The sequence below is a fragment of the Dasypus novemcinctus genome, chromosome 25 (assembly GCF_030445035.2).
Source record: "Dasypus novemcinctus isolate mDasNov1 chromosome 25, mDasNov1.1.hap2, whole genome shotgun sequence".
Taxonomy (NCBI): Eukaryota; Metazoa; Chordata; class Mammalia; order Cingulata; family Dasypodidae; genus Dasypus; species Dasypus novemcinctus.
Window position 1 is genome coordinate 21,066,507 of NC_080697.1, and position 18,862 is coordinate 21,085,368.

At 44.0% G+C, this 18,862-nt stretch overlaps 1 protein-coding gene across 1 annotated transcript in view; it reads left to right on the plus strand.

Moving 5' to 3' along the window:
* ALK (ALK receptor tyrosine kinase) overlaps positions 1–18,862 on the plus strand; it is a 769,970-nt gene that overhangs the window by 681,589 nt on the left and 69,519 nt on the right. The window contains exon 12 of the mRNA XM_004452341.3: positions 17,910–18,072. Coding sequence (XP_004452398.2) covers positions 17,910–18,072 — 163 coding nt within the window. The remainder of the gene's footprint in view (positions 1–17,909; positions 18,073–18,862) is intronic.

Sequence of the window (18,862 nt, forward strand, 5' to 3'; positions counted from 1 at the left end):
GCCAATGCAAGGCATTGGTGGTGGAGTGGTGTGCAAGAATCCTGCATTTTATGCATGATTGTTTTGTAAACACACAGCTTCTTTAATTAAAAAAACAAAAGAAGCATGGAAAGAGCAGGGGGCTGGGAGCGAGAACACCCACGGCTGGCCCTGGCTCTGCACCAGCAAGCCAGGAGCAGTCCCTTCTCCACCAGGCCCTCCATTTTACAACAAACCCTCCAGTAACAGAGCTCCCGTGAGTGTGAAAAGGGCTATATGTGAACACGGTCAAGGGCCAACAACTGTGTGTGTGCTTAAGCAGAGGCTTGAAATAGACAATCCCCACATCCCTTCCCATTCGCAGCTCCACGATCCTAGGAGCTGAAGGGACATGGCAGAAGGGAGCAATAACTTTAGCTGGCCCATCTCTCCAATTAACCCACCGCACCGCTAATGTGCCCAGACGTCAGGGTGACAGACTGTCCGTTTCCACACACACTCCTATGATTCAAGAACAGATGCCAATTCCAAAGAGAAAGTTTTATGTGTTTCATATAAATTGATTGGGTCTATTTCTGCTAAATGCATTATCCATTCACCACAGAACAACGATTAGAGTTAATAGAATTTGTAGCAAGAGCCATCATGCTGCAAGTTCGCCCTTCGGGGATGACGGCATTGTTGGAAGGCAGGCTACCAAGGCCAGCCAGCCTCCTCAGAACCTGTTTTTCCTCTCCAGGTCTTTGTTTCCTCAGCCACCCAGTTACTGAATAAAATACATGGATGGATGAATGGGTGGATGGATGGATGGATGGATGGATGGATGGATGAATGAATGAATGAATGAATGAATGAATGAATAAATAAATAAATAAATAAATAAATAAATAAATAAATAATCTAACAGATTCCCCAAAAATCCTACCATCTTATCATCTGTTGGTACTGCAGACAATTCCATGCCAGGTTGGGGATAGGAGGAAACCAGAATCTCTTCTTTAGCAGCAGCTCCTCATTGTATCCTAGTTTGGGAAGCAGTAGCCAGAGCATGGGGAAGTCTTTCCAGGAGCCCCCGCCCCTGCAGTGAAGGGAAGGAGGCTCAGCTCTTGGGTTAATCGCATAATTAACATCTTTCTCAGGAATGCCCAGTGGCAGAGCCCAGGTCTTCTTAAGTGCAGCAGTGAGCAGGTCGGCCTCTGGGGAGCTAGACCCCGCTTGGGGTTTCTCTAAGTGTGACCTCATGCTACCTGCATTGGGGGCCTGTTCAAAATGTGGATTCCTGGCTCCACAGAACTGTGGAATCTGAACATCTTGGAATAGGAGGTCAAAGTTTTTTTAAGAAGCCCTCCAGGAAAATCTGACTCAGAACCAAGTTTAGGAATTCCTGCCTTCCCCTTCTGCCCAACCCTACCTGGGAAAGAGGAATAGGCGATTTGAGCTGGTTCTATCTCTCAGACAGCAAAAGGCCTTGTACTTTGTTGTTTCCTCTTGACTTAGTAGTAACAACCACTCTTCAATGAGCATTTTCTTTGTGCCAAGAGCTGTCGTACACATCTCTTTTATTGATATGATAGCATTGTCCTCCTTTTACAGTTGAGGAAACTGAGGCCCAGGAGGTTAACCAACTAGCCCTAAGTTATACAGCTTGTGGAAAAGGCTAAGGAATATGTTTCTTAAAAGTCATGTAGAAAAATAAAAATTTTTAAACCAGTCAACATTTGGAAGGAATTGGGCCAAGTTGTGAGATAGAAACCCTAAAGGAATCATTGTTGAATAGGTCTTCTAAGGGAATCCCTGTTCTTTGAAAAACACTGTTTCTTATGTCAGATTTTGCTTAAACTGAGCACATCTGCATCTTCACTAATATTCAAGACCAGTGCACTGTGCATGCACATATAAGAAAGCAGATAATTGCAGCTAATTGGCGTTCATTCCTCTGTGCAGCCCAGGCTTATTGGTGCACACTGAAGGCACTTTGATTAGCACCCATTCAGTTAAGGGGAGCGACTCTTTCAGGGATGGCAGGCATGGCGTCAGAGATGATCCTTGAAACCTGTTTGGGCACTGACCACTTCCCTGCTCAGCAGCCCTGCTGTTTAACTACGTGCCACATGTTCTCTCTTATTTTACTAATTTTAGATCACCGCCTATTTATAGCAAGCATACTAGTGATGACGCACGACTCGCCATCCCTAAGCAGGCTCTTGGGCCCCCAGGCACTGAGGCAGGTTCGGTACCCGCCCAATTAGAGTGCCACTCTTTATTTGCGTGCATCTCCCTTCCCTGGAGCTCCAGGACGGGAGGTGGTGTGGAACTAATTCATGATTCAAGACTGCCATTCCTAACAGTGACACGTCTCTTCCAGCAGAAGTGGCTTTGCTCACTCGAGGGCCAGTCAGCATCCCTGAGACGTGGTCAACATCAATCAGGACCTGGGGCTGGCTGGGGCTGAGGGTGATGGTGACAGGGTGGAATTGAAGGCTGGGTGGGACGTCCCACCGGAACTCCCCCAGCGAATGTTCCACTATCCCCACCCTTCATTCATACAAGGGTCTGCAGTTACTGGATATGCTCAGTAGGACTCATTTGATCTTTCTAGACCCCTTGAGGGTAGACATCAACGAGACTTTTAAGAACACAGATTGCCTTGTTCAAATCCCAGCTATCCCACCCACTTGAGCAACAAACGAACCTCTCCATGTCTGTTTCCTCACGTGAAAAATTGATGCTCATGTTCTTAGTACTTAGGCCTTGTAGTGTTGGTGAAAGGATCACATGAGTTACTACATGTCAGCAGCCAAGAGCGGCCCCCGACACATGGTGAACTACATGAGTCATCAAGTTTCCCCCCACTTTAGAGTTGAGGAAACTTAGGCTTCAAAAGGTTATGTAGCTTGCCTTACCCATCAGCGGAACCAGGATTCAAATCAAGCAGGCTCCTTCCAAAAACTTTCCTGCTCTAATCCAATGCCCCTTAGGGACAATACCAAACCCCATTCCTCTGTGGATCAGGATTTATGGAGCTCTTGCTGTGTCCAAATCAGCCCTTTTTCTCTGTCCACATAGGAGATTCAACTCAGTGTTCAATGCAGAAAATATCATTGCTTCTAATTAATGTCTTCACAATGTTCTCAACCCCAATTCTAGAAGAAAAAAAAATCATAGAGGGTGGAATGCAATTTCACAAACATGTATTGGGTGCCTACTCTGTGCCAAATCCTGTGCTGGTACCTTGGGATGTGCAGCTGTGCATGAAACAAAGTGTCACCCTTAGAAAAGACATCACCCGGAGCAGAGCTGGTCACACCAACCCAACATGAAGCCAGTGTTGCCCCAGCTCACAGGCTCCCCTTCCACGTTCCAGGTTTAATCATATGTGGAATTAGGACAGGTCCTCCCACTCTGCCGCTCTGCCTTCGTCCTGCCCTGGGATGCTGAGCAGGGCTCCACATCCCAGAATGGTTCCCTGTAAATTATTCTGAACCATCATCATTTTCTAAAAGAAACCCACTGTCCCACAAGAAAGCAAGGAATCAATAATCTTACTTCAGAATTCCCAGGCTTTGGCCCCACTCAAGAATAGTGTGGCGTTGCCCAGCTCTGAGGAGCTCAAAATGCCTCATAAACCTCTAGTCTAATGATACATGTGCTTGGAATTATGGCAAAGCTATTGACAAGAAGCCTTCACACTATGCCATGGCTCCTTTAAACAACTGAGAAGAGTCATTGCTTTGCTCTCTCCCAACTGACCTGAGAAAACATGTTTTTTTTCCATTTGTTTCAGTGAAAGGTTATGTAAGTGGGAGAGAAAAACTGATGCAGGAACTCTGGGCTCAGCACGCTTGATGAAGCTCATTTAGCCTGAAGACCAGCAGAAGGCAAAGGGCTCCTCCACCAGCAAAAGTGCACAAAGCATTTGTTGTGGGGAAAGACCACTTTTAATTAGTGTGTGTGGTAGTTTGAGGCTTTTATGGACCCCAGAAAATTATGTTCTTAAATTAATCCATTCCTGTGGGTATAAACCCATTATAGGTGGGACATTTTGATTAGATTCAGTTAAGGGCTTTTTCATTAGATTACTTAAGTAAGGTGTGGGCCAGGGCATGTCTTAATCCTTTTGCTGGAGTCCTTTAAAATGGAATGAATACAGAGAGATACAGAGAGAAACCCACAGATGCTGAGAGAGGAAGCATGAAGTGAGGGCAAGGAAGCCTGAAGGAGAGAATGCCCCAGCAGGTGCCACCATGTGCCTTGCCATGTGAGAGAGGAGTCTAGGATCACCAACAGTGGATCTTTGAGGAGAAAAGCAACGCCCGATGAAGTCTTGATTTGGATATTTTCACGGCCTCAGAACCATAAGCACACAAGCCAAGAAGCCCCCATTGTAAAAGCCAACCCATTTCTGGTATATTGCTTCTGGCAGTTTTTAGCAAACTAACACATCATGCTTCTCCCAGATTTGCCAGTTCTGCCTGTGAAATAATGCTGCATCCCCTTGGAGCCCATTCAACTCTCTGCTTGCTGTGGCAGAGCTTCAGTGGTCTTGGACAGAAACTTTTTAAAAAATTCTTCTGGGTGCAGAACTGGACAGAGAGGCCAGAATTTGAAAGGCTGATATGCTAATTCTATGTCACAAAAGGGGGTCTCCCCTTTTCCTACCAAAAGGAAAATGGAACAAGAGGTGGAACTGCCTTAGCTATCACTGAATTAAGGAAGAGAGAGAGGGCAGAGAGCAGAACTCAGCCGAGCCAGTGCCCTCCATGGTGGCTGCTTACACAAAAAACAGGGAGGCCCCAGAGTGTGCTGGAAGTTTGGTAGGGCATTTGGGGTGGCTGGCTGTATTAGTTATCTGTTGCTGCATAGCAAGTTATCACAAATGTAGTAGCTTAAAACAACAAATATTTATTATGTGGAAATTGGGTCTGGCTCAGGAAAATTTTGTCAAACAAATATTAAGTGATTGGATCTGAGAGACCTGATTGGTTTTTTTATAGCAAATATTGATACTGACTTCAAAATAAAGTGAAAGCAAAATATTATCCTTGTAATTGTTGTTATGTTTTATTAAGTGACTGACATTTAATGGTTTTATGTCAGGATTAATGTTAACAAGTCAGGAAAATAAGGCACAGGCTGGGTTGTCCAGCAACCTAACTGAGAATGAGAAAAGCTCCCCAGTTCTCAGAGAAGTTCCAGGGGTATTTTAGTCAGCCAAAGCAGTGCTGATGCAAAATACCAGAAATTGGTTGGTTTTTATAAAGGGTGTTTATTTGGGGTAGGAGCTTACAGATACCAGGCCATAAAACATAGGTTATTTCCCTCACCACAGTCTATTTCCACATATTGGAGCAAGATGGCTGATGATGTCTGCCAGGGTTCAAGCTTACTGGGTTCCTCTCTTCCCGGGTCTTGCTTCTCTCCAGGCTCAGGGTTCCTCTCTTCCCAGGACTTGCTTCTCTTTCCTCTGTGTGCTTACTTCCTGGAGCTCCAGCTTAAGACTTCAGCATCAAACTCCAACATTAAAAATCCCTCTACTCAGGCCTTTGCCTTGTCTTTTATCTGTGAGCCCCCACCCACCAAGGGCACTGAATCCAATAAAATCTAATATGCCCAGAGGAGAAGACCAGTTTACAAACATAATCCAATATTTCTTTTTGGAATTCATCAATAATATCAAGCTGCTACAGGGGAAAGATGACTATTTCTTTTCCCTCAACCAGCTCCATGATTTGATTCTATTGGTCAGTCCATGCTGACTAGTCTACCACTGGATCAGTTCCACAAACTGTCAGGCTAAGGAGCAGGACTCAAGCTTTGTCTTAAAGACTGGAAGGCTCCTTTCATTTCAGCATGAGTGTGTAGGTGTACTCATAGGAGTGTGTGCTAGTGTGTGCACACATGTGTGTGCAAGCTTGTGAATGTGTGTGCCAGCTCCTTGGAAGCTGCTCTCTCTCTGCTATGCAACCATCCAATAAGAGGCAAAGTGCCTTTCAACAAAGCATCTGTCTATACTACTGGAACCCACCCTGGTCAACCCTGTGCTAGATTGCTCTAATAGATAACTTCAGGAACTCCAGGAGGCCCATAGTGCCCCCAGGAAGCACGACCTGCCCCTCTCTCTGCTCATGTGGGTGGGGGAGCTGATGTTTGGCCTGCTCTCTTCTTTCTAGTTTGCTTTGTTTGGGTTTTTCACTTAACAAAGATTTACTAACTACATTCCATGTGACCAGCACTGTTTTTGGCACTGGAAAGAAAATAGTGAGCAGAATAGACTGAGCCCCTCCTCATAGATTTTACACACTAGTGGGGAAGACAGAAAATGAACAAGTATACTTTCCAACAGTGATGTGGGGGAGGCATGACTCAAGCAGTTGAGCACCTGCTTCCCACAGGGAAGGTCCCGAGTTCAGTTTCTGGTGCCTCCTAAAAAACTTCAACAAGCAAACAGATGAAGAAACCAACTCAGGAAAGCCATGTGGCTCAGTGGTGGTTGAGCACTGGCTTCCCATATACAAGGTCTCGGGTTCAATCCTCAGCCCCAGCATCTCAAAAAAAAAAAGATGTATCTTGAAGAAAATAAAGCCAGTTAAGGGGCAGAGATGACAGTAACAGAGGAGGTACATTGAATGCATGTGTGCTATTGTGCTATTTTAGATGGGGGTGTCGAGAGAGACCAGAAAGTTACTATGTTACTATTATTAAGATTCTACCTTTGGATGCTAGGCTGATGTGGTCTGGGAAACTCCAAGGCCCTCCCCAGCATAGGTATGACTCAGCCTCTGAAGGCCTTGACCACACAAAGCAGAGAGTTGGTGGAAAGAGGGAGCCCACCTCCACTGAGCAGGTTCAAATACCTAGCTCTCCATGAAGGAAGGCAGGCAGAAGGCCACATCAGAGGGTCCAAAGAGGCATTGGAAACCTGGTCTCCTATCCAGGCTGACAATTCTGTTTGAGGGATAGCAGCAGGAGTCTTTGCTCAGTGGTATTTTCAATGCAAGTAGGTGGGAGGTCTTGATTATAGAATGCTCCATTCAGGTTGAAATAGGACCCAGACAAAGGCTGAGAACCCAAGGAAGGGTCCAGTTCTATAACAAAAGTTGTTTAAAGCTGACTATTGAAGTCAATTCAATGATTTAATGCAATTACTGTCATTAACTCAATGCTCAATGATGCCAAAACTTATATTGCTGTGATCCTTTGGCCTTCTCCTCAGGCTTATGCCCACCTGGTCTCAAAACGGCTACTGCATCTCCCACCACCATGACTACATTGCAGGCAGGAGTATACGCAAGTGCCTCTTTCCTTCTTTTCCCTAGCCTTCTAGTCTTATATACTCTACTATCTCTATATACATTTCATTTTATTTTAGTTTTTAAAACCTTTTTATTTGAAAAACTTTAAAACTTACAGGACAGTTACAAAAATAATACAAACCCCATACAGAAAATGAAAACACACTCCTATCTTCCAGATAACCACATCCACCACTTTTACAATTTGATACAGTTACCATATTATTCTCCCTATCATTCAACCAATCCATCTATCTATCTATCCATCTATCTGTGTATCTGCCTATTCATGAACCCATCCTCTGAGCACTTGAGTGTAGGTTGTATGCATCTTGCTCATTGAACCCTTAATACTGCCATGTACATTTCCTAAGAATAAGGATATTCACTTATTTAAGCACCCTAAGTGCAGCTATCAAGTTCAAGAAATTTAACATTATGTAAAGCTTATAGTCTATATTCCATTTTTTTCATATGTCCCAACAATGTCCTTTTGAGTTTCTTCTTGTCTCCTGATGAATCCCATCCAGGATCATACATTGCATTTAAATGTCATTGTCACTTTAGGTGTTCTCTCTTTTTTCTTGTGGGAACATACATACAATATAACTTTCCCATCTCAGCCACTCCCAAGCATACCATTCAATGAGATTAATCACATTCACAATACTGTTGTACCCTCACCACCTTCCATCACCAAAACCTTCCCAACTCCCCAAACAAAACCCCATATTCACTCTCCATCAGCTCCCCACTCCCACAGACCCCTGTCCCAGGCAACTACACTCCAACCTCTGTCTCCATGAAATTGCATACTCTGTGATACCCTCCTAGGAGTCACAATGGCCCCAAATCCAATATCCTAAATCTGTAACAGTCTCATTTGCTTTGATATCAACTTAACTTAAGTAGGATACATAAACTATGTTCCCCCCAAACTTTATGTCGCTCTTGTCAAAAATTACATGTTATACAGTTTTTGTCCAAATCCACTGATTTCTCATTTCTTTTTATTCATTAGCATTTTAGATCTTATAGGAAGTCCATGTCATTGAGGATCTCTATTTCTTTATGCAGCTTTGATCTATTTTCCATTGTCCTTTCCCTTCAACCTGCAGAACTCTCTTTATCATCTCTTGTAGGGCCAGTCTAGTGGTGATGAACTCTTTTAGCTTTTGTTTATTGAGGAATGTCTTAATCTCTCCCTTATTTTTGAAAGGTAGTTTTGCTGGAAATAGAACTGTTGGTTGACAATTTTTTGCTTTCAGCTCTTTAAATACATCATTCTACTGCCTTTTCACTGCCATGGTTTCCAACAAGAAATAGGCACTTAATCTTATTATAAGGCTCTTGTGTGTGAAGCATTGCTTCTCTCTTGCCACTTTCAGAATACTCTCCTTATATATGGCACTCAGTAGTTTGATTATATTGTGTTGCAAAGTTGGCCTATTTGGGTTTGGCCTCTTTGGAGTTGACTGAGCATCTTGGATGTCTATATTCATGTCTTTCATTAAATTTGGGAAATTTTCAGCCATTATTTCTTTGAATATTCTCTCTGCCCCTTTCTTTCTTTCTCCTCCTTCAAGAACTCCCACAATAGTATAGTGGTATGTTTGATGGTGTTCCACAAGTTCCTCAGTCTCTGTTAACTTATCTTCATTCTTTCTTCTTTCTGTTTCTTGATTCTTTTTTCTGCCAGCTCCAATATACTGTTGAATCCCTCTAGGAAATGTTTAATTTCTGTTACTGTGGTCTTCAGCTGTTTGATTCCTTTTCATAATTTCCATATTTCTATTGACATTCTCCTTATTTTGTTTCTCTACGATTTTCCTGATTTCCTTTAGTTCTTGTCCATGTTTTCTTTTAGCTCTTTGAGCATATTTGCTTTTGTCTAGTATATCCAAGTTCTTGTCCTCCTCACTGATGGTTCCTAATGTTTACCAGAGTCATCACTTAAAGTTTTTTTTTGGTAAGTTTTATAAGCTTTTGTTGAAAACTGACATTTGCTATTTTAATGTGTTATCATGTTAATTCAGACTTTAAGGTATCTGTTCCTTATGCTTATATGCTTCCCTTGAATGCAAAGAGCTAATCAAAAGAAAATACATTTCCCACCCAGTCTTTGCAGATTGACCTGTGGGAATGCTCTCCTTCAGGGTTTATCCATACAATGAGTTTGAGTTTAGAGATTAGCTCCAGGCCAAAGCATAAGGGCCCTCCCTGATCCTGATGTTTTTGCCAATTCTTGCTGATTGCTCAAAGCTTCTCTGGGGGCAGACTCCTGAAGCATATTGCTCCACCATCTTGATTGGGGCAACTCTGCTTTCTCTTTCTGCTGTATCATTTGATCTTACTTATTCCTTAACTGTTTTTATTTCTGCCCTTGACATTTGGATTTTTCTCCCTCTCATGGGTATCCTTGTTCTCCAATTCACCTTTCTGCTCTTATGTCTTGTATTAGGCATACCAGTGTGGCCTTAGGAATTCCCCCATTTATATCATACAAATGTACCCACTTTGCTAGGAAGCAATTTCCTCATAATCCCAGACACTGCACTATATGTCTTCAGCCAGCAATCCCTTGTCTCAGGCAGTGCAATTTGATTGCTCTCCCCCAGTGCTCTGTAGGAGAGTTTGGTGAGCCACCTTCTACATGCAGGGTAAGTTTGAGGATGGTGAGAATCTCAGGCCACCACCAGGTAGATTGGGCCAGAGCACAATCAGTATGTGCACAAGAGTTACTCTGCTCCTTCTGGGACTGGGACCTGCACTGTGAACATGGGTCAACTCTGTCCTAAACTGGGTGGGGAGGATCAGTCAGGGCACCAGGAGATCCTGCCAATTTTAAGTAGCCTTTTCTTGATTGAGTGCTCACCCTGTTATTGTAGTCCTTTCATTGCTTTCTGGAGCTTTGAGAAAGATGTTTTTGCCAATTCTTGCTGATTGCTCAAAGCTTCTCTGGGGGCAGACTCCTGAAGCATATTGCTCCACCATCTTGATTGGGGCAGCTCTGCTTTCTCTTTCTGCTACACCATTTGATCTTACATATTCCTTCACTGCTTTTATTTCTGCCCTTGACGTTTGGATTTTCCTCCCTCTCATGGGTATCCTTGTTCTCCAGTGCACCTTGGGGGACCTGGGTTCTGGACCCAGCAGTTGAGGCAATTGTTCTAACTCCAAATACCCTGGGCTCTTGGGCTTTGTGCACCTCATGTGCCCGCCACAGTGGTGTCATAACCCAAGGTCCTTGCAGGGACTTCCTCTCTTGCAAATTATAACCAAATAATATGCAATAACTACTAAGATCCCAGCAGTGAGACGTTCTGGCTTCCCACACTGTTGCCTCTCTCTCAGGAGCCCAGTGGACCTTACAACAGGAAGCAGTGCATCCTAGTAACATAAGGCCTATTGTCTTGCACTAGACAAAGGTCTTTTCTCCCCAGTCTGCAGACAAAAACAGACATGGCAGAAGTCAATGACTCTTGGGACCTGAGTGTGGCAGAGATGGTATTTGAACCACTCTCACTTCCCACTTAAGCCTCAAAACCAAATCCATTATGTGAAACCCCCAGAAGGGCCAGTCCACAGGGCCCAAATCAATATCAAATTCTTTATTAACACACCTCTGGCCTGAAGCCAACTTGGGAATAACCAAATTAGCTGTGATGTCTCCCTTAACTTAATTTTTACCACTCTGCTTCCAAGATAGTGTTTTTCCTGTGACCTTTCTCTTCTCTCACGTGTTACTGACTTTCCCTCAGGGAGCAGGACTGGTTGAGAACACAACACAACAACCATCACAGGAGCCATTAAAACTCCCTCAGATTGCTTGGTGTCAGGGCTGGTTAGGATAATTCAATCCTGAAAGCAGCTTTTATCTCAACAGCCCTGACTTGCTGCCCTGCCCTGTGGATGGGGCACCAGCTCAATTGCAGGTTCCTCTCCATGAAGTGTGTACACCTCCCAACAAGGAAGAATATGGGCCTCTGGTCTTTGTTCCCTGGGATCTCTCAGCATTTTCAGGAATTCTGCCTATCTGGGGGAACTGTGTGAGGAGTAAAGGAGAAAAGGATGTAGAAGTAAAATAGAATGTGTGTGAGCAAATCTAGTACAAAAGATAGGGATAAGGTTATACTTATTATTGTTACCATCTCCTGGTTTCTCACTGACAAAAACAAACTAGAGAGGAATGACTAGAAAGTTTTGCATGAATGCATGGTGCATGGGTGTGTGTGTATGTGTGCCTGCATACATGAAAGCACATTCAGTCTGAGAAACAAACTGGAAAAACAATGTGGAAAATCCAAAAACTGAAAACCATTGTGTTGTAGAAAGAGTAAATGTGACATGCCATCCCTCACTTAATTTCAGGTTTGCTTTGTGACTACAGGCCAATTATTTAACTTCTTTATGTGATGGCCCATCTTATGAGATAAAAGAAATAATTCTTCCCTCTTCCCTATCTACTGACTAACATGGTTATAAGGCACTGAGCCTTATTGGAGGAAGAAAATGCTACATAAATGTACTGCAATTAAATACATTGACATTAAAGGTCTAAACATTTTCAGCCTTGTTCATTTAGAATCCTCGTACCACCCATATTTCTACCAACAGTCTCTTCAAAGCAATCTAAGTTTTTTTTATTAAGTGTGTCAGAATTCTTCCAGCCTCTACCCATTACCCAATTCCAAAGCCATTTCCACATTTTTATTTGTAATAGCAGCTCCCTACTCTTCTGGTACCAAAATCTGTTTTAGTTTCCTAGGCTGCTCAAAGCAAATACCATGAAATGGATGGGGTTAAACAGTAGGAATTTTTTCACTCACAATTTGGGACTAGGAGATGTCCCAATCATGGCACCACCAAGGCAATGCTTTCTACCAAAGACTGACTGCCATTTATTGATAGTCAAAATATATACTCAAAAAGAGGCTACTTTTTCCAATTTATAATAAAGAATGATGTACCATACATTTCTGGGTGAATGATTAGATTTTCTTGGATTTTGGTCATGATTATGATTTTATGGAACTTAGGGTGGCCATCTAAATAGTTCAATATGCCAAAACTCCCATGAAGTTTAGCTCAATTAACAGATATGGATATAATTCAATTCCATGTATAGGAATCAAAATGGTGCAAATGATCCACATAGGTTGTCGAGCACCCGTTTGTGATACGACACTTCTAGGCCTTCAAAAGAAGGCAGATACTAATTATTGTGATTCATAGTGGTAGTGAAGTTATTTTCCCTTATCTCATGATTTATTTCTTTGCATTGAATTGAGGAGATGGAATGGCTTAGCAATGGTAATAAAAGCAGTACAATCACTGCCTAGCCTATTTTTTAGCATTGTGCTGCATATTACTAATTGATTTGTTTCTTCTTGGAGGGTTCTGCAATATACTTAAAATGAAACCCACTACTTAATGGGTTTTTCTTTACTCAGCTGTCTATAACCAATCAGTATTTCAATTTTGTGGGTTCTTTATACAATTTATGTGAGTGAGTGTTAAAATAGGTTTCCAATGTGTAGTATGTATAAGAACAAGATAAAGCCATAGTATTTTTTTTCCCCAATAAATGAGTTCTATACAATAGGTTTTTCTTTTTTTAATTAAGAGAAGTGGAAATAATCATGCTTCCTTCCTTCTCTGCCCTCAAATCTAGCCTTTTATTCTCCTTTCATGGGTGCCATTTGATCCCTTCAGCTCTGAAGAACCTCAGGGACCAATGCAAATCCTCGTTGCAGGAAATAAAGGGACCTTTATGCCTTCAGATTGGCAGCTAGCTCAGCATCAAGCCTTCCTCACTGTCTCCATGAGCTTAATCTCTCCAAAATCAAGGTTTTGCTTCACTGCTTATGGCCCAGTCCCCTTTCTAATATCTCTGCTTCCTGGCCTTGTAAACATTCCCATATGTAGATTTTGACACCACCTGGCTCCCCATGATTTCTCGGGGATCAGAACCATGACCCTGAGTACCTGCTTTCCTTTCCCACATTCTGTGACACCAGGCTGCTATCAGAGCCATTGTGAAACTTTCTGGAGCTGAAAAGCCCCTGCCATAGTCACCTGCCAATAGTCTCACCTTTCCCTGGATGGTGACCTGCCTACTCACTGGGCCTGGGCAAACATGGACAGGTCTGTCCTGGCTTAAGTGATTTAAAAAGAATAAAACCAGATTCTCAAAAAGGCACCTTTTAGACCTTGAACCTGAACTCAGAATATCTATGTTTAATTCAACTGTGTGTATCTCAGAACATCACCCAGCTTCTCTGAACTCAAATTTCCTGGCTTTAAAAGGGATACTGTAACTCTTCCTCCAGGATTACAAAGTTTAAGCCAGATAATCTATTGAAGGAATTCAGTATATATGTGTGCGTGTGTATGAGTATGTGTATATGTATGTATGTGTATATGTATATATGAAAGTATAATGCCTGTTCTATATTAATTGCTCCATAAAAATTGAGAGTATTTTCCTCCTTCATGGCTGGATTTTACCTTTTGGGTATCTAAAGGACAGGAGCCACCTTCTCCCAGAAGGGAACATAAAACAAATGAGGAAACAAACAGTTTCTACCTGGAAATCAAAGCTCACCTTGGCTTCTCCTGTCCCTGCAGTGACTGTCGCCAATTCTCCTGTCTGTCAGGTTCTAAACCTGTCTTCTTTGATCGACAAGGTTGTACCCAATGGCTTCTAACCCAGTGACACTTCTGAAAGTGTCTGCCTCTCATGGTTCTAACTCTACCTGTCTTAGTCTAAAACTGTTCTTGGGCCTATTCTGCCTGCAGAACCTCCAGACCCTTCCTGCCCCCAGGACTTGCTGTTGCAGATGCCTCCTACAGGACCTCCTAGCCCCACAAGAGTTAGTACCACCAGCCTCAGAGCAAAGACCTACCCCTCAGTGAGGATTTGGAAATTATTATAGTCTGTTCCCAGAAAGCCAACATCAGGTTGGGCATTCCCAGAATAAGCAGGATAAGTGACTGCACCCTTGAACAAAGCCATAGGCACCCATACTTCTGGTCAACACATCTCAAAAAGTATATTCTGGCATTGAAAAAGGTCAGGTGCTTGGGGGAATGGGGACTCATGTGGGCACAATATGAACTGGAAGAGTTCAGGGCAGGAAGCTCACAGGGACTTGATCACCAACTAAACACTCTAACAGGGAAGAACTCTTGGTTCTGGTTCTTTCTTCAAAGCCAATTGGCTCAGAAGAAACACTTCCCCTCTCTAGGATCCTCTTTCTCCATCCAGAAAATGAGGGAGGTGGAGCTAGTTCACAAATCTCATTGAGCATCAGATTCTTCTGGAAAGAGTTTTACGTAGTAGAATCTACTGAATCTGAATCTTCAGGGCTCCGGAATCTTTATTTTTCAAAGGTCCTCTGGTGGTTTGGGAACCAGTGAATTCAGTTATCTCCCAGATCCCTCATGTTGGGACATTCTATAATGTCAGGAGATGCCAGACAGAGTAAACAAAGGAAAGCAATAGAACAAAGCTTGAGCAAGACAAGCCCACATGCAGAAGAAGCTGGACAGCCCTCACACAATGGACAAAAAACTCTGAAACTCCATAACCCCAAGAGATCGTGCTGGTGGGAAACATAAATTGATTCTGAACAAGTTTGGGCAGATTTATGAGGGTCAGAGCCATCTGAGGGAGCAGAGAGGACCACCATGCCTTGAAGGCTGCTGGGAGCGACAGAATTCTGGCTGGATGAATCATGGGTCTGCCCTGGACTAGCAATCTTCTGTTCCCATGGAATCCACTTCGGAAAGCATTCCCTCTCTAGACCTTTCCATCAGAAATGGCTGAAAATAAAAACAAAATGTTGCCTATAGAAACCACTTGAGACTAATATATGTCCACTGATTTGGGAAAATATTGGTCCCTTTATTGAGAAATGGCCCTAGAGTCCCTCCTTTATAGAAAGGAGGACATAAATCTTGAGATTGGATGTCTCTGCTTCCCACAGTCAGAAATGGAGCATGAAGTTACACACTTTTTAAACTACATAAATCTTGCATCTCTATTACCAAATGTGCTAAGCACTTTGCTTAGGTCCATCATTTAATTCTCAAAGAAATTATAAGTAGAAGATGTTTCTTTCACCATTTGTTGAGCTTAAGAAACTGAGGCTCAGAGAGGTCATGCAATTTGCCCTGGTTCTCACAGATAATAAGAGGCAAAAACCAGGAAGAGAACATTTGGCCCATCTGGATCCCAAACCCATGCCCCTCATCCTACCTCACCAGATGCCCTCCACCTGGCCAACAGGTAGAAGCCCAACAGCTCTGTGGACACCTCAGAACCTTTAAGAACAGTGTCAACCCAGACCAAAGTTAAAAGTGGTGCTCAGGGAAAGTTAGACTCTTGGGTAGGGTCCCAAGCCCTTCAGTGCTCTTGTCCAACACTCTGTTGAGGAAAAATATATTCTTTCACTTCCAGGACTGAATTACTAAACAAATCACTCTGCTTCTGCAGACTGTTTGCTGTGTGCACACAGACTGGATCTGTAGAAAAAGCTTCAGGGAGTTAGAGATAACAGGAGGGGTGGATTTTTCAGCTCCTTTTCCTAGATTTTCTTTCTCTCCTTTCCCCCATCCTTATTCCAAACTCACTGGGTCTAAATCCCCAGGTGCTGTTTGGTGTGGGATCCATATTCACAGAAACTCCCCTGGCCACATTTTCCATTGCTGGGAACAGTTCCAGCCAGGGGTGCAGGCAGGAATCATTACAGCTCCCATTCTGAGGGTCTTGGAATTAACATGGCCTTTCATATTCCTTGCCTCCTTTGGTCCTCATGGCAATCCAGCCCCTTTTATAGATGAAGTAACTTGATCAAGGTCCCATAATCAATTGATGAGGCCACGATCCTCCCAAGGTGCCTTGTTGATTTCAAAGTCTGTGTTCTTTCCAGTTCACCCCTCTGGCACAGCCTACACATATGATTTGGGCACTGGGAAGAGTAAAAGGGCAAATGACCTAAAAAGCTCATCTAAAATTCCTTCAGTAAAGATTTAGTACTTTGAATTAACAGGGTACCCCTTTCTAATACAAACAGATGAGAAAATTAATGTGAATGGATTCATCACTCTCCAGCTCTTGAAAAGATCTTCAGAAACCAAACAGAAATCAACATTTTCATTTGAAAAAAAAAACTGGAGCCCAGAAAAGCACTGGATACTCAGCGTTAAGAAGTTACTTGTATAGGAACTCCAACCAGAGCCTTGTCTCCAACACCAGGGCTGGGGCAGTGTCTGTGGAATCCCACTGCAACTGGCCCAGTCTTCAGATGATCAAGTCTGGTCACCATAATCTCAATTTGATTATTACAATGAGCAACCCAAATTAACCTCTCATGCTGATAGCATTCAATTAGTTGAAAGACTTCCAAAAAAAAAATTCACCTCAATATTTTAGTAAAAAAAGCTATGTTCACCCAAATTAATTTTCCCATAATTTTCTATAGGTAGAATTTGACTTAATCTCTCTTTAAAGAGAAATAAGTTTTGCAATCTTACAATAAGACTTTTGTTCTTTAAGTAAAAATAATTTATCAAGAAACACCTTTCTAAAAATGTTCCTAAAGGTGGTAAACATGTTAGAATTCTGACCAATGAAGTCTGGGCTACCTCAAGATAGAAAGTTTGAAAGGGGAGGGTCCAGGGGTATGGTGTGGGGATTGTGTTGAGTGTTCCTGGGGCGCCCCCAGAAGCTACCTAAAGACATTGGTACTCAGGGTGAGGCAGAGAGCACCAGGAAGAGGATGAGGAGCTGGGAAGAGGAAGGGCCTGCTCCAAAGGCAACTACTTGACCTCCTACCTTATTTTTTGTCCTCTGTTATGTACAAAGCCCAATAGCTCCTTTGATGATGTTTCCAAACACAACTTGATCGCAAATAAGGAGGCTGAGCCCGGCTGAGGGCTTGTTTAGGAAATACCTGACAGAGGACAGGGCCCCTAGCCAGGCAGTGCGAGGCATCCTGCCACCCCTGTCCTGGGTCCCTGGGCCAAAGGCAAGGTCATAGAGCTGATACCACGTCCAGTTCACTCTTCAGCCTTCTCCATACCAAGAGGATCCTCTATGTTGATGCTGACCCTTTGGGAATAGGTTAAATACAGTCACAATCGTGCAGACTGAGCAGCTGCTGGTGCCCAGCCCTGTGCTGGACCCACTGAGAGACCCAGAGAAGACCCAGGCCCTGCCCCTACCTGTTCCGGCTGAAGGTGACCTTCCCTCTGTGCTCTGAGTGCTCACAGCACAGCGTTGTCTGGGGGCCTCCTATGGCTTTTTCCTTTTTCTCTTAGCATTCTGTATGATGGTTGGTTGCACCCCTTTTGAGCTCCTTTAGCAGCCTCTAAGCTTCTTGAGACCAGAGCCCGAGTCTCTTCCATCTTTGTAGCTCCTCTGGGGTCTGACACAGGATCTGACGGTAATGGGGCCCCAACAGAAGTTCCCAATTTCGACAATGATCAAGAAGTTTATTGCCCGGATCTTGGTGCCACCTGGGAACATTGACATGGGGCCGTGGCTCCTACAGCTCGGAGGCAGCCCAGGGAGGGCCATGGAGAGGGGAGGGCCTGGCCAAGCGAGTGACCACCTCTTCTCTTGTGCTACAGTTCACTGGCTGTTCACCACATGCGGGGCCAGCGGGCCCCAGGGCCCCACACAGGCCCAGTGCAACAACGCCTACCGGAACTCCAATCTGAGCGTGGTGGTGGGCAGCGAGGGCCCCCTGAAGGGCGTCCAGATCTGGAGGGTGCCAGCTACCGACACCTACAGGTGCGTATGGAGTGGGGAGGGGAAGATGGGAGTCCTGCCTTTGGGTGCCGCCCACCAGGGAGCCCAGGAGCTCCACAGCTCAGAGTCCACAGACTCTGGTCCCAGAGTGGGGCTTAGGGGCTGGAGATGGGCGATTTGGGAGCCGGAATATGGCCCAGAGGGACACGTGGCCTTTGTCCTCAAGGATGCCTCAGGCTGTTTTTGGTAATGGTATGCCTGCCTGCACCAGCTTCACAGCAGTCTTTATTTTTATTATTAATAATTATAGCCACAGTGGACCATACTCTGAATATCCCTTGGTGCTGTTCAAATGAGATAACAGATGTGAAAATGTGTCGGAAACAGAAGTCTAATGTACACACAAGTGTACATGCTTGTGCATGTCCAATGCTCTCATCCATGAGCCTCCTTTCCTGGGCTTTGCTTGGGGGAAAGCAAACTCCTCTCACCCTCTTGTCCAGCTCACTCCTACCCCCAAGCCACTGGGCCACTGGAAGGCCACAGCATTAAAACAAGCTTATGGCAAGGCCACTTGTTGCATGACCAGTGGTTCTCAAACTTGAGCTGGTTAAAACACAGATGGTTGGCACCAGCCCTGGAGCCCCTGACTCTGAAGGTCTGGAGTGGGGCCCGAGAATGTGCATTGCTAATGAGTTCCCAGGTGAGGAGCTGCTACTGTTCCCAGGACAGCCTTTGAGAACCACTGAGTTAGATCAAACCCTTGACTTTGACTTGGGTAAGCCTGTGTAGACCCCATGCCAGCTCTATGATGCAAGAAAGGCCAATGTGG